The 26,244-nt window shown below is 42.8% G+C and overlaps 1 protein-coding gene across 2 annotated transcripts; it reads left to right on the top strand.

The window, feature by feature from the left end:
* Positions 1–336: 336 nt before the first annotated feature.
* Positions 337–26,084, top strand: SYT13 (synaptotagmin 13). 2 transcript variants are annotated; one of them, XR_007774678.1, is made up of 7 exons: positions 337–905; positions 10,707–10,929; positions 12,418–12,558; positions 14,479–14,792; positions 19,328–19,457; positions 20,721–21,383; positions 22,784–26,084. XR_007774678.1 is itself a non-coding variant. In XM_050955424.1 (6 exons), the coding sequence occupies exons 1-6, from the start codon at positions 723–725 to the stop codon at positions 21,023–21,025; spliced, it is 1,296 nt and encodes a 431-aa protein (XP_050811381.1). In that variant the 5' UTR covers positions 337–722; the 3' UTR covers positions 21,026–26,084. The 2 variants fall into 2 exon arrangements, 1 of the variants encoding a protein (XP_050811381.1); XM_050955424.1 differs by having other exon boundaries at positions 20,721–26,084.
* Positions 26,085–26,244: the final 160 nt, after the last annotated feature.

The following is a 26,244-nucleotide window of genomic DNA, read 5'->3' as shown; positions in this document are numbered from 1 at the left end:
TGCTTTGCACTTGGAGAGGAAGGTGCTGAGGTTTATGGTGGCCCTTGGTTCCTGGGGTAGTGTGTTCTACTTTCTTGGGCTGGCCCCAAGAAGAACTTCTGTCTCCTGCACAAACAAGTTTTGCTCTGATTGTAGAGAGTTCATTGTGCCAGTCTCCACAGCTGCCAGGCTGGCAGCTTTCATCAACCACTATATTAACTTCAAGTAAAAAAAAAAACCCTAATCCAATCCCCTCCTCCCTCCTGAGAATTAAAAACCCAGCCTTCCCAAACCCTGCTAAAGAGCTGATCCAACACTTGGATCGCTCTGTGAGTTAGCCTGCAGGGCCCACCCCTTTCTGCTGACGTCTTCCCTCTATCACACATCAGACTTTTCCCAGTGGAGCTGGAAAACAAGCTTCAATGAAAACTGCCTGCTTGCGGCTGTAAAGGGATTGCAGGCACCACAGACACTACTATTTCTGCTTTTCCCTTCCTGGCCAGGAACATAAACCCAGAAACTTCATCAGCAGGTTGGAGAAGCTGCCTCATTGCCTGGTAAACCTGGGATAATTTATTTCTCTCTTCAGAGTCACTTCTTTTCCCTGCTGTTATTGAGGCTTTTTTTTCCTACTTCAAAGTGAAGGAAACCAGGCTAAACTTTGAAAGGGACTGAATGAAATACATACTGCTTGAGAAGAAGAATCGCATGATTCTTGTGTAACATCTGTGCAGCCTGAAACAATGGTTTTGTCTATCCCAGTTCTAGCTCTGGGTGCCACCTTGGGGACTGCAACTAGTATCCTTGCCCTCTGCGGTCTCACCTGCTTCTGCAAATGCAGGCGACCTAGGAAAGGACTCTTGGGAAAGGACCAAGACATGGACACTGAAAATGCTAAGCCCAGTATGCTTCAGCCAGTCCAGCAGGTAAACCACCTTCTCTAATTTACTCTGCCACTTTTCTGTAAGTGTAGATGGCAGGAATGCAAAATCCATGCCAGACTGTGGTGAGTGATTTATCACATCCTATTTGTTTGCAGGATTCAGGATGTAGCAACATTTCAGTGGGGGAGGGGAGACTCAGGTGACCTGCAAAATGCACAAAGCAACAGTCAGCTCAGCTGTCATTTTACCAAAGAGAAAGCTCCTAGTGGCAAAAATACAGAAAAAGATTTGAAATTCCACTCGAATTGTCAGGCTAGATCCCAGGGGAAATCATTTAGCTAGAACAGAAACCTGGACTCTCCTAAGAAGCAGTCAGAACATAGTTGTGTGCAGAGTAGGAGCAGAATATCAGCAGTGTAAAAATCTTTTATAATTTTTCTCTCTCTGCACACACATACACCTATGGCTACTGCAGTATAGTGGAAAGGCTTCTATGTAAACAACTGGTTTGTTATGAAAACAATCCTCCTCCACATGTGAAACAGATGAAGTTTTAGGAAAGTTAAGACATGAGGTTAAAATAAGGTTTATAATATAAATCTAATAACCTTAACTGTGGAGAGTCTACTTTCAAAATCACCATGCCTACTGTGACCTGCTTTTTCTTTTCCTTTACATTTACTAGAACAGCTGTTTTGAAGGGCTGCAAATGCCAGATATTCCTGGTGATCTGACTTAATTGCTCAGAGGATTCAATCAAAATAGGAACATAGGAATTGGCAGGCTGGAACAGACTTACGGTCCATTTACTCCTGTGTCCTGTCAGTGGCCAGATGCATCGGCAGTAAAGTGTAACACTTCCCTGATGCACCTAATTATGGAACACTCAATGCTGAACCTTGGGGAGAATTGTTTTTAAAAAACTTTTTTCCCTTGGTTGATTATGACCTCAAGTCTGAAACATAAAGCCTGATGGTCACTGAAAGCTTTACCTTAGCTCATGTTACTGTAGAGGCTATTCTCATTTATATGAGTCTAATGAATTTTTTCTCATTCTCACTAAGCCATAACAACATGCTACATCAGCTAGTTCCAAAAGCTGATGATACATTAAAGACTTTGTGATACATTCATTTGCCTTTAAATTACACGGATTGCTCTATTATTTTTGTATCACTGAAAACCACAGTAAGAGTCCTGATTGGCTTTCTCTATGCCATTCATTAGTGCATACTCAGTCCCTGTGTAATGGACTCTCTTTTTCTTTCCAAAGTAAATACTCCCAGTCTCACCATATTTCTGCTGTGGTTGTTTTGAGACAAGATGGCCAAAGCTGATTATTTGCAGTGTTGTAGCCATGTTGGTCCCAGGATATTAGAGACACAAGGTGGGTGAGGTATTATCTTTTATTGGAACAACTTCTAGTGGTGAAAGAGACAAGCTTTCGATCTACACAGAGCTCTTCTTCAGGTCACCTGAGCCGTGTGTAGCTCGAAAGCTTGTCTCTTTCACCAACGGAAGTCAATCCAATAAAAGATATTACCTCACCCTCCTTGTCTCTCAAAGTTGATAACATTTGTGGTATACAGATGTAATGGCACCAGGTTTCCACATTATCGATTCTTTTGGACTGCCACTAGGTATTGAGTAGATACTCTTACTTAACTTAGATCTTTTCCCCTAGACATTACAGCTATTTCTGAAACCCTCAGGTGAGTAGGGTAGAGTGTGTTTTCCAATGGAGATTTGCCTGTAATTATTCTGAATTTCACCTGTTAACATGTTGCCTAGTTTCCTAGGTCCTCCTCGGGTTTCTCATTAGTTTTGGCTAACCTAATAGATTATCATCTGCTGATTTTTCCAGCTTACTCTTTGATACAATACTACAACAAGACTGAGATTTTCAAAGTTTACAATTAAAAATGTATGGGAATTGGGTGCCCATGCCCCAAGGCTGCTTTGAAAAATTTCATTCCAAACCTTTACGGTGCATCTCTTTCACCTATTTCCAGACTGTTAATATATTGAGCAGCGCTATCCACAGAGCACTCCATTATCCACTTCTTCACACAAAGACAATTTCTTTTCTAATGCTACTTTTTATTGTTTTAGCTCTAAACCAATTTTTAATTCTTTATACAACTTCACCCTTGGAGTAACCAACTTTGCTGAATAGCCTCTTGAGAAAGACTTTAAGAAAAGCCTCTGGAAAGTGTTGATACATTTCTGCAGCTTCTCCCTTAGGGTCCCATCCTGCAAATTGCTAAGCATTCTGATCTATCGCTGAAGTGCATTTAGATCTACCACTGAAATCAAACTGTGCTCAGGATGCTCAGACCCTCATAGGTTCAGGCTCTCATAATATTTATTAATTTAGCAAAGCTTGCAATATTTTAATATAGTATGTGACCAATATCTTGTTAAATTATTCACCCAACTCTTAGCACAACATTAGTCTCCTCCTAGTGCTCCAGGGTAATAGTATTTTGATCATCAGTTAGTTATTATGGTTAGTATCTAATGTTTTTTGCAAGAATTCCATAAAGACGATGTCTGCAAGATGAACAGAGCATTCTGTCACTGAAGGTGCAAAATGTCCCTAGTTCCCATATTCCATATGTTTGCTAGTTCTTTCCAAATTAAAAGGAACCTATTGCCAGGAACATGCACTCCCTAAAATGTCTCTGATTTAAAAGTCCTCCATACTCATTGTAAAGATTAATTTCAAATCTAGTTTTGTCTGTGAAGTGCTGTACATCATCTGTGTCATTTGTTATGAACAGTCCTGTCTTTTTTTTGTTGTTGTTGTCCACTAACAAAAAGCTACTTTAATACACTGTATGTCCTAGCCAGTGCTTGGAACACTTTATTATTGAGGCTTGTCAATATCAGGCGATTCTGATACACAGAGATGACAAAGAGAGAGGAAGCTAGACTATATTGGATCCAGTGTTGTTGATGTAGCTCAATGTTAAAGAAAATAACACATGAACTAGTTATCTCCTAGGGTGCGTCAGCAGGATCTACATGGGGCAGTTAAAGTGCTCTATAAATCACACCTCACTAGTGCCCTTTGCCGGTGCTATGTAGACAAGCTCTATGTTTGCTGTATAGAAAAGCCCCAGGGCTCTGAAAAGCACCTATAAACAGGATTGGGTCTTGTGCAAACAAAGATTCATAGATTCTAGGTCTGGAAGGGACCTTGAGAGGTCGAGTCCAGTCCCCTGCCCTCATGGCAGGACCAAATATTGTCTAGACCATCCCTGAGATACATTTATCTAACCTACTCTTACATATCTCCAGAGATGGAGATTCCACAACCTCCCCAGGCAATTTATTCCAGTGTTTTACCACCCTGACAGTTACAAACTTTTTCCTAATGTCCAACCTAAACCTTCCTTGCTGCAGTTTAAGCCCATTGCTTCTTGTTCTATCCTTAGAGGCTAAGGTGAACAAGTTTTCTCCCTCCTCCTTACAACACCCTTTTAGATACCTGAAAACTGCTATCATGTCCCCTCTCAGTCTTCTCTTTTCCAAACTAAACAAACCCAATTCTTTCAGCCTTCCTTCATGGTCATGTTCTCAAGACCTTTAAACATTCTTGTTGCTCTTCTCTAGACCATCTCCAATTTCTCCACATCTTTCTTGAAATGCTGTGCCCAGAACTGGACGCAATACTCCAGTCGAGGCCTAACCAGCACAGAGTAGAGCGGAAGAATGACTTCATGTCTTGCTCACAACACACTTGTTAATGCATCCCAGAATCAGGTTTGCTTTTTTTGCAACAGCATCACACTGTTGACTCATATTTAGCTTGTGGTCCACTATAACCCCTAGATCCTGTTCTGTCATACTCCGTCCTGGACAGTCTCTTCCCATTCTGTATGTGTGAAACTGATTGTTCCTTCCTAAGTGGAGCACTTTGCATTTGTCTTTGTTAAACTTCATCCTGTTTACCACAGATCATTTCTGCAATTTGTCCAGATCATTTTGAATTATGACCCTATCCTCCAAAGTAGCTGCAATCCCTCCCAATTTGGTATCACCTGCAAACTTAATAAGCGCACTTTCTATGCCAATATCTTAGTCGTTCATGAAGATATTGAACGGAGCTGGTCCCAAAACAGACCTCTGTGGAACCCTACTTGTTATACCTTTCCAGCAGGATTGGGAACCATTAGTAACTACTCTCTGAGTACGCTTATCCAGCCAGTTATGCACCCAACTTATAGTATTCCCATCTAAGTTGTATTTGCCTAGTTTATTGAGAAGAATATCATGCGAGACTGTATCAAATGCCTTACTAAAGTCTAGGTATACCACAACCACCACTTCTCCCTTATCCACAAGGCTCATTATCCTATCAAAGAAAGCTATCAGATTTGTTTGACATGATTTGTTCTTTACAAATCTATGCTGGCTATTCCCTATCACCTTAGCACCTTCCAAGTGTTTGCAGATTATTTCCTTAATTACTTGCTCCATTATTTTCCCTGGCACAGAAGTTAAACTAACTGGTCTGTAGTTTCCTGGGTTGTTTTTATTTCCCTTTTTTATAGATGGGCACTGTATTTGCCCTTTCCAGTCTTCTGGAATCTCTCCTGTCTCCCATGATTTTCCAAAGATAATAGCTAGAGGCTCAGATACCTCCTCCATTAGCTCCTTGAGTATCCTAGGATGCATTTCATCGGGCCCTGGTGACTTGCAGGCATCTAACTTTTCTAAGTGATGTTTAACTTGTTCTTTTTTTATTTTCTTCCAAACCTACCCCCTTCCCATTAGCATTCGCTATGTTAGGCATTCCTTCAGACTTCTTAGTGAAGGCTGAAACAAAGAAGTCATTAAGCATTTCTGCCATTTCCAAGTTTCCTGTTACTCCCTCCTCACTGAGCAGTGGGCCTACCTTGTCCTTGGTCTTCCTCTTGCTTCTAATGTATTGATAAAAAGTCTTCTTGTTTCCCTTTATTCCTGTAGCTAGTTTGAGCTCATTTTGTTCCTTTGCCTTTCTAATCTTGCCCCTGCATTCCTGTGTTGTTTGCCTATATTCATCCTTTGTAATCTGTCCTAGTTTCCATTTTTATATGACTTCTTTTTCTTTTTTAGATCATGCAAGATCTCTTGATTAAGCCAAGCTGGTCTTTTGACACATTTTCTCTTTCCTGCCCAGCGGAATAGCTTGCTCTTGGGCCCTTAATAGTGTCCATTTGAAAAACTGCCAACTCTCCTCAGTTGTTTTTCCCCTCAGTCTTGATTCCCATGGGACCTTACCTATCAGCTCTCTGAGCTTACCAAAATCCACCTTCCTGAAATCCATTGTCTCTATTTTGTTGTACTCCCTTCTACTCTTCCTTAGAATTGTGAACTGTATGATTTCATGATCACTTTCATCCAAGCTGCCTTCTACTTTAAAATTCTCAATGAGTTCCTCTCTATTTGTTAAAATCAAGTCTGGAACAGCTTCCCCCTAGTAGCTTTTTCAACCTTCTGAAATAAAATGTTGTCTGCAATGCAGTCCAAGAACTTATTGCAGCGGTCACCAACGTTGTGCCCGCGGGTGCCATGGCGCCCGCGGGGGTATCTAAATGCACGCGCGTCCTGGTCAGCGGTCTAGCATCTGCTGAAATGCCGCTGAAATTTGGCGGCATTTCAGTGGCAATGCCTCTCGATGACACCGCTTGCCGCTGACAAGCAGAGTCATCGAGAGGTGTCGCCGCCAACAAGCAACGTCATCAAGAGGCACCGCAGCCGAAATGCCGCTGAAATTCGTCAGCATTTTGGTGGATGCTCGACTGCTGCCACGGTCCTTCGTCTGGCGCTCGCCAGACAAAAAGGTTGGGGACTGCTGACTTATTGGATAGTCTGTGCCCTGCTGTGTTATTTTCCCAACATATATCTGGATAGTTGAAGTCCCCCATCATCTGCAAATCTTGGGCTTTGGATGATTTTGTTAGTTGTTTTAAAAAAGAAAAAAGATGATATCTATAGAAGAAGTAAAACGAGGTGGCTTTTATATTGTCACTTTGAAAAAGCCTCAGAGCATCGGACACAGTAACTACCACAAACTTGTATTGCTTGTGAGTCAGATACAAGATCAGACAAGGAAATAATCTAGGCCAGCATTATAATGATGTCAAGGAGGAACACAGAAGGGTCAAGAGCAGCGTCCGATCTAATTTGGTTTTATTTCATACAGAATGGATTCAGCTCTCTTGCTCTTCACTTTATTTAAGAGTGCTGTAGTTTGATTTGTAAAAAAGAGACTTTTCGTGGGCAGAGCTGGCAGCATGAACAATAAACAGAGGCAGATGCAGTTGGAGGAGGAGGTGGATTGGTCCCCGCTGGTTTGCATATGTCTCTCATCTCTAATTCTGAAGAGCAGACAGACTAACGTATTATGTAAACCCAGTGGAGCTGTCAGTTGTTGTGTGCTGATGGATTTCCTGACTAAGTGTCTGGCTTTTTGCAAGCAGAGGAAGTGATAGTAATAACAATACTTCATATTTGCATTGCATCTTTCATCTCAAAAGTTCCTCAGCTGCTTTGCGTAGTATAGACTTACACCACTGAAATGCAGCCACCTGTGGTCTGGAGGGCAGCAACCAGGTGGACAGCTACTGCAGAGCACTCTTTGTATAAGAGTGAAGAGAGAGGAGATGTTGGTCACAACCCCCAGGGCATGGGACCTTGTTTCTCAAGATATTGCCCAAAGGGTCCTTCCCACTGCACAGAACACAACTGATTTACTTTAGGAAGAGGAAGGTCTGACCTGACCATGCTAGTATTTGAACCTGTTATTTCAAGGAGTTTAAGTATTTCAGAACTGATGTTTAATCTCTAAGGGCGAACTCTCACTCCCTCCTTTTTGCCAGCAACAGGCTTACTCACTGTGCAAGTCCCACTTATGGCCAGGGCTGGTCCTCATCAGAGGGGCAAATTTCTCTCTAAGAGTATAGACCTGAGGTCATAAACTAGAGTGGAGAGAACATGGATAGTGGACTATAGTGAACAATCCTGCACTGGCTACCTGGGGAGATAGAGGCAATGACCTAATAGGACTCTTCCATTGCTAATGGCTATGACACTATGACTCTGTGGGCATCAGATGCAGAGTGGGGTTAAAAACCAAATTACATTATTCTTTTTGCTCTATTGAGCTGCTCCTTGAGGAATGGGACTATTCCCTAAGGACATGGAATCTGGGAGCAAAAGGCTAACTCAAGAGACTGCTTCTCCCATGGCACCATCCACATTCATTATTAATATGAATCAAATAACTAATGGAAAAACATTAATTACAATTAAGAATATTGTCTTGCTGTCTCTCTCTCTCAGTCTAAATGTAAAATGAAACAGCTTGGCAGTTAATGGAACAAGAGATCCTTCCACCACAGCATGCTCACAATAAAACAGTCTTTTCCACTTCTCCAGCACCGTTCACACAAGATCCTTTAAATGCTTTAGAAGCACAAAAGCAAACTGATCAGAGTTGGGGTAGCTCCTACTCAGTCTCTGTTTTTTCCATGGACAAATCCAAATATATGTTCACACAGAGTGATTTAAATTTCACATAGCTGGGATTTACATTTAGAGTGTAGGTGGGGATGGAATTCAATGTCCCATTGTCAGATTTTTTACCTGTCTCGCCTTATCAATGAAGGGTTCCTATGTTGGGTGAGCTATAGCAACAAACCCACAGCTCTGAGTTCACTGCTGTGCTTTTCACACTATCCTTCTGTACTCTGTGTTGATTCTTGTGAACCAGCATGGGACTGAAACCATAAAATGAACTCTGGCCTATCGGACCATCCAATCAAGGAAATTTTAGCTTAATTTGTTGATGCTGTCATCTTGATTGTTCCATGGAAAGTTCTCTGACATTAAGGTGCTGGGTGAGGTATAAACCAGAATCAGTAGCCAATGCCTGATGATTCCAAGAGAAATGGAAAAAACCCATCATATAGAGGATAGTATTGATAATATTTTTCCATGAAGCTTTGAGAGAAAGGCAGGGCCTGCTGATCTAAAACTGAGATGGCCCTGATCCCACTCCAAACTTTGCAACTGGCCCCTCTTTGTGGAATCGGCAAAATGAAAAAAAACAAAAAACAAAACAAGATCTGAACAGTTCTGAAACCAAGTTTTGTGACTCAGGCCTGTCTTGAGTTCAAAATCCTTACTGCCAAACTGTTGTTATGTATATTACAATAGCATCTGGAGATCCAACTCAAGAATGGGGGGAGTGGTAGCTCAGTGGTTTGAGCATTGGTCTACTTAAACCCAGCATGGTGAGCTCAATCCTTGAGGGGGCCACTTAGGGATTTGGGGCAAAAATCAGTATTTGGTCCAGGAAGTGAAGGGAGGGGGCTGGACTCAATGACTTTTCAGGGTCCCTTCCAGTTCTATGAGATAGGTATATCTCCATATATATATTTTTTATCACAGCCCCATTGTACTAGACATGACAAATGCATAGTAAGAACCATTACCTGACCTAAAGAGCTTACAGTCTGAATAGATAAGATGGACAACAGGTGGGAGAGGAAACAGAAGCTCAAGAAGGTTATGTTATTTGCCCAAGGCTACACAGTTGGTTAGTGACAGAGATTAGAATACAATCTAGGCTTTCTGATTCTTAGTCCAGTGCATTATCCATTAGACCATACTGCCTCTCACCATTTATTTATTGACAGTTCACTGGATCACCATTCCCCAGGTTTGCCCCGGCCCCCCTCTTGAGCCAGTTACCCTTTAAGCTGTTTCACAGCAAGTTTCTTTATAGTAAACATTACATATATTTCCTTTGCTGCTTGTATGAAGTTATTTTGCTGCTCGCTTTCCTGGCTCAATTTAGCTGTCACTCCAGCCAGCAATTTGATTGCAAAATTCCTGCTGAAGTTAGGATAAAGCCACTCGGAGTCTAAGCATCAGGATATAGTCAGCAGACAAGTCCAACCACAGGAAATATTTAAATGAGCGAGGGTAAATGAATGTTCAGAAGCAGGGAACAGATGTTTAGATAGTTGGATGTAGATGGGGACAGGAAAGAAGTTTTTACATTACCATCCTGAACATAGAGATAATAAGATTCAATATTTGCAGAGCATGTTGTTGAAAGAACAGTAGACTCTTAGATCTGGCCTCGTGAGTATGCAATAAGCCTTCCCACTTCTAGGGGCAGTCACAATCCCAGTCCTTGTGTTTCCTGAGTCCAATGACAGGAGAAGTAACAGCACTGCCAATGGCACTGGACATTCTAAAACATGTGGGGAGGTGTGACTGTCGGGCTGTGGCTGGCAAATCTGTGGGAAATGCATATTACACCTTCCCAAGGAGGCAGTGTGAGCATTAGTCTGCCTGATTGTGTGATCCAAAGGAAGCCAGACATCAGTCACAGCACAAACCCAGCTCCATTCACAGCCTCTGAGCCTGGTGAGGAATTGGCATAGACATATAAAGTAGGGGCGTATTGCTCTGTGTTCAGGATGGTAATGTAAAAACTTCTTTCCTGTCCCCATCTACATCCAACTATCTAAACATCTGTTCCCTGCTTCTGAACATTCATTTACCCTCGCTCATTTAAATATGAAATCAACAAATGGGAACGTTTCCCTTTTCTATTGCAAACAAATGTGTTGAGGCGCGAGTCTGAAGAGGACACAAACTGAGAAACTGGGCAACAGGTTTGGCAAGGAGATCTCTTCATGGTAGATCAGCCAAGTAACAATGGCATTAGGAATGACTGGATGGATCATTTTTTCCCTTGGTCTGGGCTCAGCTGGTCTGGGACAAGTTGGTAGCATTAGTCTAATCTATACAGAATAATGAACAGGATCTTTATTTCAGTTTAGCGTTAAGAAGACTACTGAACCCATCCAGCCTCGGACCCTCCTGAAGTTTCCCAACATCTATGGCCCAAAGCCAGTCGTGACTGCCCCAGAAATTGTTAACTATGTGGATTATGCCTTGAAGACAACTGAAGAGCCAACTAGAGGAAAAGATGACATTCAGGATCAGAATAGAATGAAGATACAAGTCAATGAAGAGTTATTTGTTCTCCCTCAAAATGGTAGGAACATTTTCAAGTCCAGTGGAACCATTTCCCATTCAGACTAGTGACCACTGCTCCAGTGCCCAGGTGTCTGATAAGCAACACAGGACTTGTACACACGATTAAAATGCAGTTATAATCAGAATGGTAGACTAAAAATGACCATTTGGGGCTCCATAGTTCTTCTCTCTCAATGATCCCATCACAAATGCTCAGTTAGCAAACCATTGGAGGCTTGCTCTGTCCACCATCATTTTAAATGTGGTTGATTAAGATAAAGTCAAGATGGAGCCCATCAGGGGGTTCCATTAGTGAAGCAGGGGCACACACCAGTGCCCTGAATAGTTTTAAATCCAGAGTCCTCTGACCTTAGAGAGTCTAATTCTAACTGTTTGCATCTGGCAGCATTTCATGCTTGTAATGGTTCTGTGCCCATATTGATTTTACCACCTTAGCTGCCTTTTTAACAGCACAATTGATCCAGGAGGCTATAACATTAATACAGTCTTTCTGGGGATTTTCCAGTGGGAACAATGCACTCCATGCATGGTTTATATAGAGATTTATTTTTAATTTGAAAAATCACTTGACAGTTTCTCTGTCTCTTTCTGGGCAGAGAGCCACCCTCCCAAGCCCTCCTCACTGGGAAAGAAGGAGGCGGTGAGCGTTTAAGCATCAGCCTACAGAGTCAGAAGGAAGGCAATAGGACTGAGCTGCTAAAGCAAGCTGGCTGCACATAGGCTGGCACCAGAGCTTGAGGTGTGTGAATCGATGCACTAATCTCTGTGCACTACCAACTCCACAAGTGCTCTGGCTTCCTGTTGTGCTTGATTCCATAGGTCAAGTGTTATTAAAATAAAACAAGAACTGTTCGCTTTCTCCTCTGTATACCATGTCACACTGATTTTGATTCTGACTGGCATTTGCTTGGGGAATAAGTCCCAGCCCCCTACCATTGCTGCCTTCTGGCACCTGATCCAAACTGATACTGCATGCACCAGTGTCTGACAATAAAATACTGTGGCTTCCTTTTCAGTCCTGCCTGTTGCTTTACTTGAGGTGATTAACCTAATATATACCCCCATCCAAACAGCCTCACCACTTTCTACCTAGCCAGGCACTGTGGGAATTAAGGTAACAGTGGCCTTCTGTGTGGAAAAGAGGATCTCCTAAAAAGGATTCATTCCAATAGCTTTAGTAAAATTTGTTAGCATTGTAAGTGGGATCAGAGTCAGCTGTGATGTCCTTACCCCCAAAAACATACAGTCTAATTCAGGGAATACATGACAAAGAAATCCAAGAGCAAGAACATGTGTAGTTTCCATGGGTGGGTAATGGAGTGAGATGTATGGCTGGCTTCCTAAAGCCCAGGTAGCACGCAGAAAGTGAAGTCTGGAAGGAGGTGGAAAGTGAGACAGGGAGGGCAGTGCTACAGAACAGTCAGTGAAGCCAGGTGGTGAATTTGGCTTGATGAGGAATGAAGCCATGCTAAGTGGGTTACTTCAGTTCCAGGTGCAGTAAAGGATGTGTGTGTCACCGAGCACCTGAACCCTGAGAAAGCAGCCAGCTGTAACCAGGTCCCTGAACTCTGCTATTCCCTTGGGTATGATCGACAGAAAGCTGAACTGTGTGTGGCCTTTCTTGAAGGTAAGTGGCTCCCCATCCTGCATACTTTATATAAACAAGCCTTTATTTGAAAGATACAAGATATCTTCTGACTCAAAGTATTTCATCTCCCACATAATAATCAACATGTCCCCACAGAACCTAGAGACATTTTATTGGCTATGAGGCTTTCAAACTAGAATTGCCAAGAGATTTCACTGCTTGAAAAGAATGCACCATGGTTTAGCAAGAGCTTGTGTGGTTCAAAGGCAGTATGAAGGAATCAGAAGGAGTTTGTCCTATTCTACCCATGTTAGGGTGGGCAGATAAGGATCCTTCTCTCCTACTTTTATTTTAAGGCGATGCTCCCAATGAGATGACAGGCTCAACATCCCCTTCCTTCTCCCACCCCTCCAGCCAAACATTTTTTTTTGTTTAGCCCTTCTGTCCAGTCCTGTAAAGCAAATCCAGATGAAAGACAAACAAGCACATGGATTTATGATTCTTGTTAAGTGACAGGAAAAATCTACAGAGCCTCCCACAGCTAGACTATCAAAAGAAAAGTCTAACACTACATATAACAACCCTCTTACTCAGGCCAAGTTGGAGGAAGGGATTTTTAAATCACATTTCTCTTATAGACCCTGTGGATAAGGTAACTCCCTCCAGCTGAGCCCATCCATGTGGCCAGGCTCTCTGGCAATCTCACTAAGGACAGGCAGCTGAGGGAGCACCCTTACTACTCAGAGATAGAATGCAGCTAACCCTCTCCTTGCTAGTTACAGTCCTCCTGGGAGTATAAAGCAGAGCTGAGTGAGTAATGCACAGATAGTATGAGTTCCCCCCGAAAAACAGCCCAGTTATCACCTTCCCAAGCAAGAACTGAAGGGGTGTTAAATTGCAGCCACCATCATGGGCAAGCTGCCAGCAACAAGTCCAGAGCCTTGAGTTTCTGAGGTTGACATGCATGTTCGGTGAGCACCCATACGCATGTTGTACTCTCCCTGTCAGCTCAGAAGGAGCTCTACTCTCTTAAGGAGACTGAGGAGTCTCCTGGGTATCAAAGACTTGCCGACTCACAGCTGCTGAGCCAGTGGGCAGAAGGGCATCTTTCCACTAACAGACAAGCACGCTGACTTCTGCGGTAACAAAGAGGCCTTGTTGCTACATTATGCAGCTGAGGAGTAGAGACATTGCTGCAGATGTTGCTGCAGCCCTTGGCCTCGAGGGCTTATAAGTTCATTTGTCACTGTTCATGGAACGTGTGAAATGATATTTTATGTACATTTTTCATTTGAGACCTTTCAGCCTCGGGATGAAATAAAGAATAGGAAAATCTGGGCCTGAATATCAGGAGGAAAATCCTAACACTAAGAGCAATTAGACTGTGGAATGGTCTCCCAAAGAAGCCATTTCAAAAAGACTGGACAAAACACTTGGGAATGAACTTTAGGGACATACTGCACTGGCCCCTGGGGGATGGACCAGATGTGCTAAGCAGCCTTGTACACCTCCACCTTCCGTGACTGACCAAGTCCCTTTAATGCATTTTATATGAGGCTCTCTTTCTGATCCAGTGCGAAGATAAATTAAAATGCCCCCTCCCCAAATATCTCATGTTGTGTCTTCTCAGGCTACTGGTTCAGTACCCTTGAATGATGCACATTTTCTTGAGTGTGATTGAAAATCTCCCAGACAATAACAGTATCCTTGTGCATTTGCTGAAGGACAAGGACAATAATATTCTTGGGCATGTTGAAGGAAAACTAAATAACATTAGGCCCTGGACTTTGGTCTTTCCAGTGCTAGTTTGAAGGAACAGCAGGTTTTAGCAACAGCTTGGATTTCATTTTATGACTACAGTGAGACAGGCAAAGGCACCACAGCCTTCTGCTTTTGCATATCTAGCCCTTGTGGTAGGGTGTTTCTTTTAATGCAAGCTTCCCTCTCTTTGTCCTCCAGCTGTGCATGGAAGCATGATAGGGGACCAGGATGCTGGCTGTGACTGCTACATCCTGGGCACCTTGGTGAGCAAGTCTGGCACCACAGAGACCCAGACAGTGCTGAAGAAGAAAGCGCACCACATCATCTGGGAGGAAGCTCTACTGTTCCCATTAGCTGAGGAGGAGGTGCTAGAAGGGATGCTGACTCTCACCCTGAGGAACTGCGACAGGTTCTCTAGGCACAGCATTGTTGGGGAAATTAAACTGAGCCTGGCTAATGTGGGGGAACCCTTCAAAATGGCACAGTGGGAGAAACTGAAGGCCCCTGAGAAGGTATCATGTCAATACTTATCAGTAGCTCAGGCAATATAACAAGAGTTAGTTTCCAAAGTTAGAGATGCTGATTTCAATATGACCGATATCAATATGCGTGTAATAACCAGGTCTGCATTTACACTGGGCTAGATTCTGAGCGGTGATGAGCCTCCGCAACTCCAAAGACTTCAAAAGATTAGCAGCAGAACTCAATATCTGACCATTTCAGCAAGTAATTAAAGTGCTCCAACACAGCTCCTAACCTTATAGCTTCCAACACCTACACATCCCTTCCTTCTCCTTGTGTTATCTGATAATCAATCACTGAACTACAGTAAAAACAACAAAGAGTCCTTGTGGCACCTTAGAGACTAACAAATTTATTTGGGCATAAGCTTTCATGGGCTAAAACCCACTTCATCAGATGCATGGAGTGGAAAAATACAGTAAGCAGGTATAAATATACAGCACATGAAAAGATGGGAGTTGCCTTACCAAGTGTGGGGGAGGATCAGTCCTAATGAGGCCAAATCAATCAAGGTAGATGTGGCCCATTCCCAGTAGAAACCTCCCCCTGCCCCTCTCCCACCCTCCCATGTGGACACACTTGTTCCAGTATAAGAGTTGCTTTTTTGGGTTTAACTTAACACTTCCCCAACCAAGCCACACTTCTACTGGAATAAGAGTGTTTACACAGGGGATTAGATCAGTATAACTATATTGGTCTACATTCACACCTTAGGCTATACTGAAAAAGCATTTCCATGGAGACGAGGCCAAAATCTGCTCCGGTAGCCATTATACAAAAGCTGTCAAGAAGCTCCCTGTATATAGGATTAGGAGACACCAATACATCTTCAAGATGACAGGACCCTAGACATATTGTCCCCTCTGCTATGGTTCATCTTTACAGCCATTTGCTTGATAAGGCAAGACTGATTCCTTTTCTAACACGCCAGGAGTAGGTTAACGTTAACAGTGGCTATGAACAGTGCCCCAGTTTGAGCTGAAAGATGTGCAGTGAAAGCTGTATTTGCGTCATCAGGGACCTGGGCGAACCAATCATTACACAGCCAGCTTAAATACAAGTCATGAATCATTAATTGAGAGCCAGGGCGGGAGGAAATCAGGGAGCAAGAGAGAGAGAGGATCAGAGAGAGATAGGAGCTATTTTTGTCAGCGTACATCCAGGAACAACGTTGCTGGGATTTGTTTAAAGTTTGATATTTCCTTGAAAAACCATGAGATGCAAAAATGTCCAACCCACCCTCTCTGGAATAGTCCTACACAAATATAAGAACGGAGACAGGCGCTCACAACTGGCCAGGTGATGTCATTGCTTTTTGGAAACGTGTAGAGTGCTGCCGCTGGTTCACAGCAATGTTCACCACATTATGAAAGCTTCAGATGTTAGACTGGTACCACTAGTTGTCTCCTCCACCCCTCCCACTCGTTTAATGCTCTCTGCTTCCATAGCACTTTCCATCTCAAGCTCTCAAAGTGCTTCACATACATTATTAACTGATGAAACCTCAGGGTGTGTTGATGTGGCAGGTAGTTATTAGAGTCTGGCAAATAAGTGATTTTTTTTTAGTTCACTGCAGTTTTGAGAAATTGAAAAAAGAATTGATTCTACCTGAACCAAATACAAAAATTCAGAAGAATTTTGATGAATCAAAACAGTCAACCAAAATTTCATTTCCAGTTGAACAAAACATTTCATTCAACCTGAAACAAATGGTTTCATTTAATTTCCAGGTACCTTATAACATTAAAAGCAAAGGAAATGGAGAACTAGATTCACAAAACAGTCAGAGAAGGAGGTTTCACTGGAGCAGGGATTTGAAATTGGGTCTCCCACATTTTAGGACAGTGTCCTAATTGCAGTGGTGTAGGGTATTTTGGGATAGGGCTTTCTCAATCTTTTCTGTCAAAACTGTTCTATTTTGTTTAAAATACTTGGATAGCCAAATAGTCAATCCCCAGTGCTGCAGAGCAAGTCATTGGCTATGTCTTTACTGGGAGGGAAAAAGTGTGTGTATTTACGTTGAGATAGATAGCTCTCTTGATATGAAATCCTAGTGGAGACAAGTCACAGCAGTTTTTTCCTAGCGGTACCTCAACTAGTTATGCTGAGGTGAGAGCCACCTGTGCCTTATCTCCAGTGGGATTACACATTAAGAGAGCTATCTTCATCTCCACAATATTTTCAGTGAAGACGTAGCCATTGTCAAAAGTCTGATTAGAATCCATGGCTACTGCCTCTCTTTAGATTAATTTAGATTTAGGACACTTTTTCCAGAAGGTGGATGAGTACAAGGTATTCAGTGTTGCCTGCGCACCTTACCTGAGTTCATGAAAAAGGTTTACATTGGCTCCTCTGAGGACTTTGCTTAATCTGAGTTTGGAGTTTCCCTGGTAATGACTTCTTGGCTGGTTTGTGTATGAGTCATTCCTATCAGAGAGTAAATCTGTTGTTAATGAATGTCTGTTCACATCCACAGCAGCAAGCAAGAAAAAAAAACTTAATCTGAAATATTTATAGCCTACTTAGAACTGAGAGAGGAAGGCACAAAAAAGTCCTGGATAAGGGATCTCTTTCCTAAAGATTCTAGTCTTTGTTGGAAAGTTCAAAGGGAATCCACTCAATCGATCAGCGGCTTTCAAGGACCTTTCTGGACCATTAACCTCACATTAAAATGGGGTTTCTGTCACAAGCTGATGCTACTTGAGTGAATAATTACTTCCCCTTTGCTTCCCTCTTTCATATCTCTGTGCACACACACATTCTCTCTCTTTCGCTCTTCTGACTCTCCACTAGAAAACAATGTCATTTTCAAAGGAAAGATCAGTTGTCAGTGTGATTATTTTCCAATTGTTCTGCCTACAGGTATACATGAGGGTGGGGAGAGGGAGGGAGAGAGAGAGAGGGCGGCCAGAAGGCTAAGAAGCCAATCACTAATGGCAGAAAAGGAATACTGTGGCCTTGTAAAGTGAGTTTGATCATTCGGAGAATGTACCTTAAAGAAACTAGAGCAGAGGGGGGCAAACTTTTTGGCCCGAGGGCCACATCGGGATTATGCAACTGTATGGAGGTCTGGGTAGGGAAGGCTATGCCTCCCCAAACAGCCTGGCCCCTGCCCCCTATCCACCCCCTCCCATTTCCTGTCCCCGACTGCCCCCTTCAGAACTCCCAAGCGACCCCCCCCTTTGTCCACTGACCACCCCCTCTCCGGACCCCTGCCCCCTATTGAATCCCCCTGCTCCCTGTTGCCTGACTGCCCTGATCTCTATCCACACCCCCGCCCCCTGACAACCCCACAGGCACTCCCACCCCCCATCCAACCACCCTCTGCTCCTTGTCCCCTGACCACTCCCTCCCCTAACTGTCCCCCGGGATCCCACCCCCTTATCCAACCCCCACTGCTCCCTGCCGCCTTACTGCCCTCCCAACTCCTATCCACATCCCCGCCCCCTGAAAGGTCCCCTGAGACTCCCACTCCCCACCCTCCTTGTTCCCCATCCCGACTGCCCCCCCAACCTCCACCCCATCCAACCGCCCCCTCCTCCCTGACTGCCCCCCAGGACCCCCCAGTCCCCTACCAGAAGCAGGAACTCGCAGCTGTGACACCTGGGCAGAGCCAGCTGCGCTTCCCACACTACCCAGCAGGAGCAGCAGGCCAGAGGGACTAGGTTCCCCGGCCAAGAGCTCAGGGGCTGGGCAGGACAGTCCCATGGGCCGGATGTGGCCTGCGGGCCATAGTTTGCCAACGTCTGAACTAGAGCTTGGGAAAATAGAAGGAATCACTCTCAGATTTGGCAAAACAAATGGCACAAGTGCTGATTTTATACATGTATTTTTAAAATACCCTTCCAAGCTTAAGTGACTAGCTCTGGTTCATTGGGTGTCTGAGTGTAAGTTAGTGTTGTGGTACCCATGGGCATTTTCTTCTTTCCCTGGGTATAGCCCATCCAGATTATTTAAAACCAGGACTTAAGTTTAGACAGAATTTCCTCACACAAAGGGTAGCTGATATAAGGAACAAATGATCAAAGGAAATAATCAAAGGAAGAGACATGAATTCCCTGGAGAGGCAGCTGCAGGATAATCTGTCAGAAAAGGCTAAAGGATGCAGGTAAAGTTCTCTGTTTAAATCTTTCTGGTACTGCCCAGCATACTATATCTGTTACATCCCGACTCTCCATTCTCTCGAGTAAATGTCCCACTGAATGATGCTGCTGTTAGGAAACAGTTATTTTCCAGCAGCTACGAAAGGGTTAACCCACACAGTCAAGTGAATCAGTGAGGGGAGCACTACTGTGAACCTCCTTTCAGCAGAGTTCTGTCCAAAAGTCTACTCTCTGCTTCATTCCATCAGACCTCAACTAGTCTAACTGGGGATCTGTGTGTAATAGGGCTAGAATCCAGAGACAACATGACTTGCTGCATTTGAGAGTTTCTCCTTGATCTTTGGCACCACATTGCTCAATGGTATGGACAAGACTGGATTTTGAATTTGCCTTTCTTTCATGCTTTTTTTCTTGACTTCTAGGAGCCAGATGCAGGCTATGGGGAGATACTCTTCTCCATCAGCTATCTGCCAGCAGCAAACCGCCTGCTTGTGGTGCTCATAAAAGCCAAGAACCTCCATTCCAAACAGCTGAAAGATCTCCTGGGAAAAGGTGAGTGAAGAACAGCAATAGGGAAACTGGACAAATTTCTATAGAACACAATTTAACCAGGATGATCTGATTTATGGTGAGACAATACAGTCACAATCTAATCTAATGCCCCTCATCTCCATATCTAGAAACCCTGCACATAATTAAGGCAGTCATATACTAGGTACACAGTACATAGTCATATATTCACTTGCCTATTCATTGTAACTGTATCATTCTATGACCATTAATGGTCTAATTACAGATAGAAACCAATGGCGGCAAAGACTGCATTTTGTGGTGTGGTTTCAGGACAGGCAAGGAGAGGGTGGAGCAGTAGGAGTTCAGCAAGAGCCAGCAGCCCTGCTACTATATTGCTAAAGTAGTGCACAGCAGTTTCAGATGCTTCGCCACACTCTCCTGGGAAAGAAGGTGTTCTGCTTGTGTATAATGATTCTTTCTTGCCCTTGACCTATCTGAAGGCCTTCAAGGAGTAGGGTAGGGAAAGGAAGTCAGTTATATTCTTCCAAGACTTCCCTCCAACCTACAACCCTGAGGCTACGTTGACTTGCACTGCTTCATCCTCTGCACTGCAGAACTTCCCACCACATCCCCTTATGGGAAGAATGGGAGAGTCTTTGGAAGCATGCACCTGCAAGACCTGTATAGCCAGGTGGTAGAAGGGAGACAAAGGTCGTCACTGTGAATCCTTTTTGCCTCCTGTGATCTGTAGGTTGGGGAAGGAATCCATAGGATTCTTTCAACATGGGACGAACCATGTCCACTCTGGCAAAAGAATTCATATTAGAATTCAGCAGTTTCCTTTTCCCTTTGCAGGTTCTTTCCATGTAGGGAAATGGGACCCATTGCTTTTGCGGATGGAATACTGGATGGAAACTCCAAACTTTGGAGGTGTTCAGAATCTAACCCCATATCTGCGTCCTAAACTCTATCTCTGGCCTTCAGCTCTATCCCAGGGTACACAAAAACCTTGGATTTAAACTTCTCTGAGCTCCAAAGGAGTGTTCTAGATTCAGATGCTGATCTCAGTCTGAATAGGTTGTAGCATGTGTTATTTTATAACATCTGCCTGGGCATTTTGGGCTTAATAAACTGGGATTAAAAAGCAAAAATAACTAAAATTTTAAGAGAGAAAACAATTAGAAGTTGCTCATACGCTTTTCCTTTGGTCCATAGTCATTAGTTCAGATTCTCTTTTAATGGCTGTCTGCCTGTCCTGTGCTCACCACCGTGGTGTCTTTCTTTCCTTCATTTCCCATGCAGATGTATCTGTCAAGGTGACCTTGAAGCACCAGTCTCTGAAACTGAAGAAGAAGCAGACAAAGCCTGCAAAACACAAGATCAACCCAGTCTGGAATGAGATGATCATGTTTGAAGTGCCCCATGAGCTGCTACGTGCCTCCAGCGTGGAGCTAGAAATGCTAAGCCAAGATGGCCTAGGGCAGAGCCAATCACTGGGCAAGTGCAGCCTGGGTCTGCATGCCACAGGCACAGAGAGGAACCACTGGGAGGAAATGCTGAGGAACCCCAGGAGGCAGATGGCCATGTGGCACCAACTTCATATGTAGCCATACAATCTCTGTCATGACCAGCCAACTGCCTTTCATACTGGGAGGTCTCTGAGTCAGGAGGAGTAAGCCAAGTTATATTTCATCTTGCAGGAATGTGAACCACACCCATCCACAAAATGACCAATCACTGCATTCTGTTATGGACACTGCCTTTTTCGGGACTCTCTCAAGCTAGACCAGGCAAAGTCCTGGAGCCTACATTGTAGGGAAGAGTCCTGAACTCTCTCATAGGGATGGAATGCATGACCCCAACAGACCTCTAACTTCTACAAGGACAAGATTCTGACACTGAAAAGCCGCTGGTGAAAATAAATGGGGACTGTCAGATAGGCTTTTGTATGTGTTACATTTAAAGGTGAGCTGAAAAGGGAAAAAATGGGCTCGCGCTATTATTTACTGCTTTATGATGGAGAAAGAAGGCCTGATTTTTAATTATTTAGTTATTTCTCTGCTTATTTTATATGTTCAGGTCTTATCTACCCTGCTTTCCCTTGAAGACTCTATAGATGACTGGAGAGCTAGCAGGTATACAGCATACTTAATCAGGTTCCCCTTCTATGGTAAGAGGGGAAGTGAGTTTTATTCACGGTGTTCAAACCACTTTGTCTTTTCATGAACATTTTTAAATCAAACACTTGACAAACTGTTTAGAAGAAAAGCTCTCTTTGTTAAAGGTTTAACACCTCTAGCCCTTCAATTAATGGCAGAGAGAGAGCTCCATCTCTGTGTCTAGCTCTGCTATAGAGACCGCCGGCAAAACTGGGAAGCACAGATTGAGATTTTTAAGGTTAATATGTACAAGAAGAATTTTTCTATGAATACAAAATGAGAAAAGGGCACAACCCTCCTTTGTTTGTTTTTGCCACTGTAAATCTTTTTTCAGAAACACTGGATTTCTGAACTCCTCTTGGGAATGTAGAGTTCAGGCTCAAAACTCAGGCCTTCGCCTATGTCATAATGTGGTAGCCAAGCTTCTCTAGTGGAAGCGACTGGGCTCTCTGCATGGTTCAACCTCACCAAATTAGAGATGTTAACACACACACTATCATTTTCCCCTGGTATATACTTAAAATCTGTCCCTATTCCTGTGGAAAAAAACAAGTAATGGAAATAGATGGGCCAAAAGGTTATAATTCAGTCCCAGGTTTCTGACCTGTCAACAAATCTTCCTCACCAAAGCCCCCATTGAGGTGGTGGTCTCTGCAATAGTTGTGTCCATTTTGCAGTCAATGTTTTCCATATTGCTTTAGGTGACCATATGGAATAAAGATAGCAAAAATAAACTGATTCCTGAGATATGAAAAAGAGAGAAGCTACGTGAAGGGAAAAAGAGGCAGAAAAGTAAAGAGACAGTAGAACAAAGAGAAAGATGGAGAGAGAGAGAGAGAGAGAGAGCAGATTATATAAAAACAGTGAGAGAGGCAAAGAAGCAGAAGTATTCTCCTGATAGGGTACTGTACAAACCCAGCCTTTGAAGGGAGCACTTCCAAACCCTGTGTCTGGATTCCTTCCTGTTCCTTCGTTGCTGGAGTCTTTGCTATCTTGGATTTAGGGTTGCTAAAAGCCATTGAAAACATGAAAGTTTCAAAGTCTCTTATCCCAAATCTATGTGTGTAAGTAGTGTATACCTCTTTCCTCCCAGTGTTCTTGGGGGAGCTCTCCTCTCTGTCTCTCACATGCAGGTCATTGACATAAGAACAGCCATACTGGGTCAGACCAAAGGTCCATATAGCTCAATATCTTGTCTTCCGACAGTGGCCAATGCCAGATGCCTCAGAGGGAATGAACAGAACAGGAGATCCATCCCACAATTCAGAAAAATCACTGACGGCGTTCTATCCGGTTATTGACAATAACTTGCCACAAATCCTTCTACTTATTGCTATCCTTTCTGCTCAGAAATAGACTAATTTCTGAAGTGAGCAGGTGTTGGATATTCTGATTATGTTCCAGGAAGTAGATGAGACTGAGTAACTTACATAGGATTGTTTCACCAAGTTTGGGTTTGATGCTGAGGTGCCATACTGAAACCCAATCTTAGTTACCAGCACCGCTTAGAAGAGCAACCCAGAAGGCTGCCAGGTACTACATCATCTCAGGACTGAATGACTTTCTCTTCACTGGCCCACTAACTCACCATCACCTTTCTCTTGTGCTTTTGAGATTTGGCATGACTTAAGTGTAATTATTTACACTCCTTTCCATGTCTTGGGATACAGAAGGGGTATCATCAACAGAGATGTTGCTTTGTCTCTATGAGCTCACTGCTTGTCCTGCCACTCCATTGCAAACAGCGGGCTCACCTTTAAGAGACTTGCCTGGGGACAAGGCATTCAAGGGGCTAAAGATATAATCATATTGTCCATAGCTCTGGAATACTTAAGAGTAGGATACGAGACTAAAATTACAGTGCTTTCCACTTAATTCTAGCAAAGATCGGATTGATCCACCCTTTAATTTGAGTAAAACTACAAAAACCAAAGCATTTATATTAGCAATTACCCAATCTTCACCACATTTAATAAGATTTGGTCACTTTAAACCAGTGTTATTCACAGGTTGTTCCCTGGCCTACAGAAGATTGCGGCTTAATTAATAAGCAAGAGCCAAAATTCTGAACAAGATGGAGGAACAGCCCGCACAAGACTCATGGAGATGCTAAAAGATGGATTACAGTGAAAAGTTGTGTTAGCCACTCTGGTGTGCATTCCAGTTTACACAGCACGATGCCTATATCATCAACAGCAGTATAATAAGATCGAACATTTATTTAAATCAAAGTAATAAATTTGGACTTGATTGAAATAAGAGGCTGCATGTTGGTGAATCATACCCTATACATCTTAGCTTCTGATTATCCCTGTTTTACAATTATAAAATTGTAATATACCATGAATTAATAGTGTTAATTTACAGTAATGATAAGACTATAGTATCATTCAGGATGTTTGATCCCAACCTCTTGCAGTATAATCTGGAACTTTTTTTGGTTTTGTTTTAACTGTGCAAACCAATTTTAACATTGTCTCCTCTATAGTTTCCTCAGAGTGGTGTTAACCTGCCTTATTTTGATGATAAGTTATTTTTTCATGCTGTTATGATAGTTAGCTGGCACTGGAGAGCCCAAAGGGCCAGATATTTCTGTGGTCAGAAATCCAGGTCATCAAGTTACTGATCACAATTCAAGCATGGTGGTACTAATTAAACTGGTTGTTATGGTTCATTATAGTTCAGAGGGGAGTGAAATTGTGGAAATACAGCAAAGAATCCTGTGGCATCTTATAGACTAACAGACATTTTGGAGCATGGCATGCATCTGACGAAGTGGGTATTCACCCACAAAAGCTCATGCTCCAAAACGTCTGCTAGTCTATAAGGTGCCACAGGATTCTTTGCTGCTTTTACAGATCCAGACTAACATGGCTACCCCTCTGATTGTGGAAATAGTGGGGTAGCACGGAGGAAAGGCTACTGCATTGGAAATGCAGCTCCCTAATTCCATATGTACCACTTGTCATACATGTTTCCCCATCTGTGGATTTTTTACTATTGGGACTACAGAACCTGACTTGTGACCAGTATGTAAAAAAAACAAACCAAAAACCATCTATTCAGTTACAATATGTACTGTAACTGTAGGGTGCTGTGTCCCAGCTGTGTGGATAGTTCTGTTCTCTCAGTTAGCGCTGAATCAATGTACCAGCGCTGAAGTAAGGGAGGATAGCTGGAAAACATTGTTGGTTATTAAAGTTTCCATGCTATGTTTTGTAAGTCAGTGTTATATTTGGTCTCTTTGCCTAATTCTAATGATGTAGCAGCTCGATCCTGTCCTCCCTAAACTGCCCCTGCAATTTCAAACTTCCGGTCCTAAATTGTTCAGCATGTGGCTGCTTTCTGTGAAACAAATGGTGTGTTTGATATGCAAAGGAATTTCATTTCAGTGATGAATGAAGTGATCACTATATATTCTCACCAGGGTCAGCATGAGGCTCAGTAAATTGATGGACTCAGTTATGCTTTCACACATTGAAATGCAACTCCATTAAAGTCAATAGACTTGCACCAGTAAAAGTGAGAGGAGAATCTGGCCCCATGTTTGGAAAGACTCAGAGGAAAGGAGCTAGAGAAGTGTATGATATTATCACCAGATACAAAGTTTTCCCCCCACCCTCAAGATGGGAGGAGGTTGTAGTTTGGCTCCATTAGAGAGAGAAACCCAAGAGCTGAAGGCTCTAAATTCAAGTTTCCCCAATGTTTGCCTTGGATTTGAATCTGAGATTCCAGACTGAGCCCCTCTTTTATCATTAATGATACACAGGAAATTCAGTTATCTTACAATTACAACCAGCATTACTTGATTCCTATTATGTCCAGCTGAAGTACATACTGGACTCACTTGTAATTACCTCCACTTCACAGTGTAAAGAGTTATTGATTCTCTGTTATGTACTGTGTAGTGCAAGTTGTCAATTGTTATTCACCAGCAAATGCATGATTCATATGTGATTCAATAATGAGGTGGAAAATAGGGTACAATCCACATCAGTAACAGAGGCTAGAATTCAACATAATGACATTTATTAGCACTATGACAAATTTAACAAAGGCACTGAACTGATGTGGCGTTGGCCTCATTTCTTGCACTTTTGTGAAGGTCAGTTTAGGTCTAATTAGATCTAATTAAAGAGCTGAGATGGAACATGTTACATGTTTTAAAGTTCAGAACAATCACAACTGAATTTTGTTCTCTTAAAGAAAGTTAACAGAGTGATGAACTATCAGAAATAATAATACTTAGCAGTCAGCTAGTTCTTTTAACTGCTAAGTCTCAAAGGAAGGAAGAATATTGAACAGCACAGAAAAATGGCGATGTGTGCTTCCAAGAGGAATGACCAAGCTCTTCTGGTTACTCAGCCCCTTTCACTGATGTCTTAATTGTACAGAATCAGCTTTTGGTTGTCCACCTTGTACTCACAGTCCAAGACACAAAAGGAGAGCATGAGACTTGTCAGTCGTGTAGGACATTACAGCACAAATGTAAATCTTCAATAGTAAATAAATAATTCCAAACTTGAACATAATGTCTGTTTTAATTATGGTAGGATAAGTCCCCTATGTTTCTAACTCACAAATCAGACAAGTAACATTTTTGTGGTGGGCCAGTGGAAATCTGAGGAAGACTTTTTGAGCTATGCCATTGAGTACATAGATGGTAT

The sequence above is a fragment of the Gopherus flavomarginatus genome, chromosome 5, assembly GCF_025201925.1.
Source record: "Gopherus flavomarginatus isolate rGopFla2 chromosome 5, rGopFla2.mat.asm, whole genome shotgun sequence".
NCBI classification, from domain to species: domain Eukaryota; kingdom Metazoa; phylum Chordata; order Testudines; family Testudinidae; genus Gopherus; species Gopherus flavomarginatus.
Note: the sequence above shows the minus strand (reverse complement) of the source record. Positions and strands in the feature narration are given on the sequence as shown.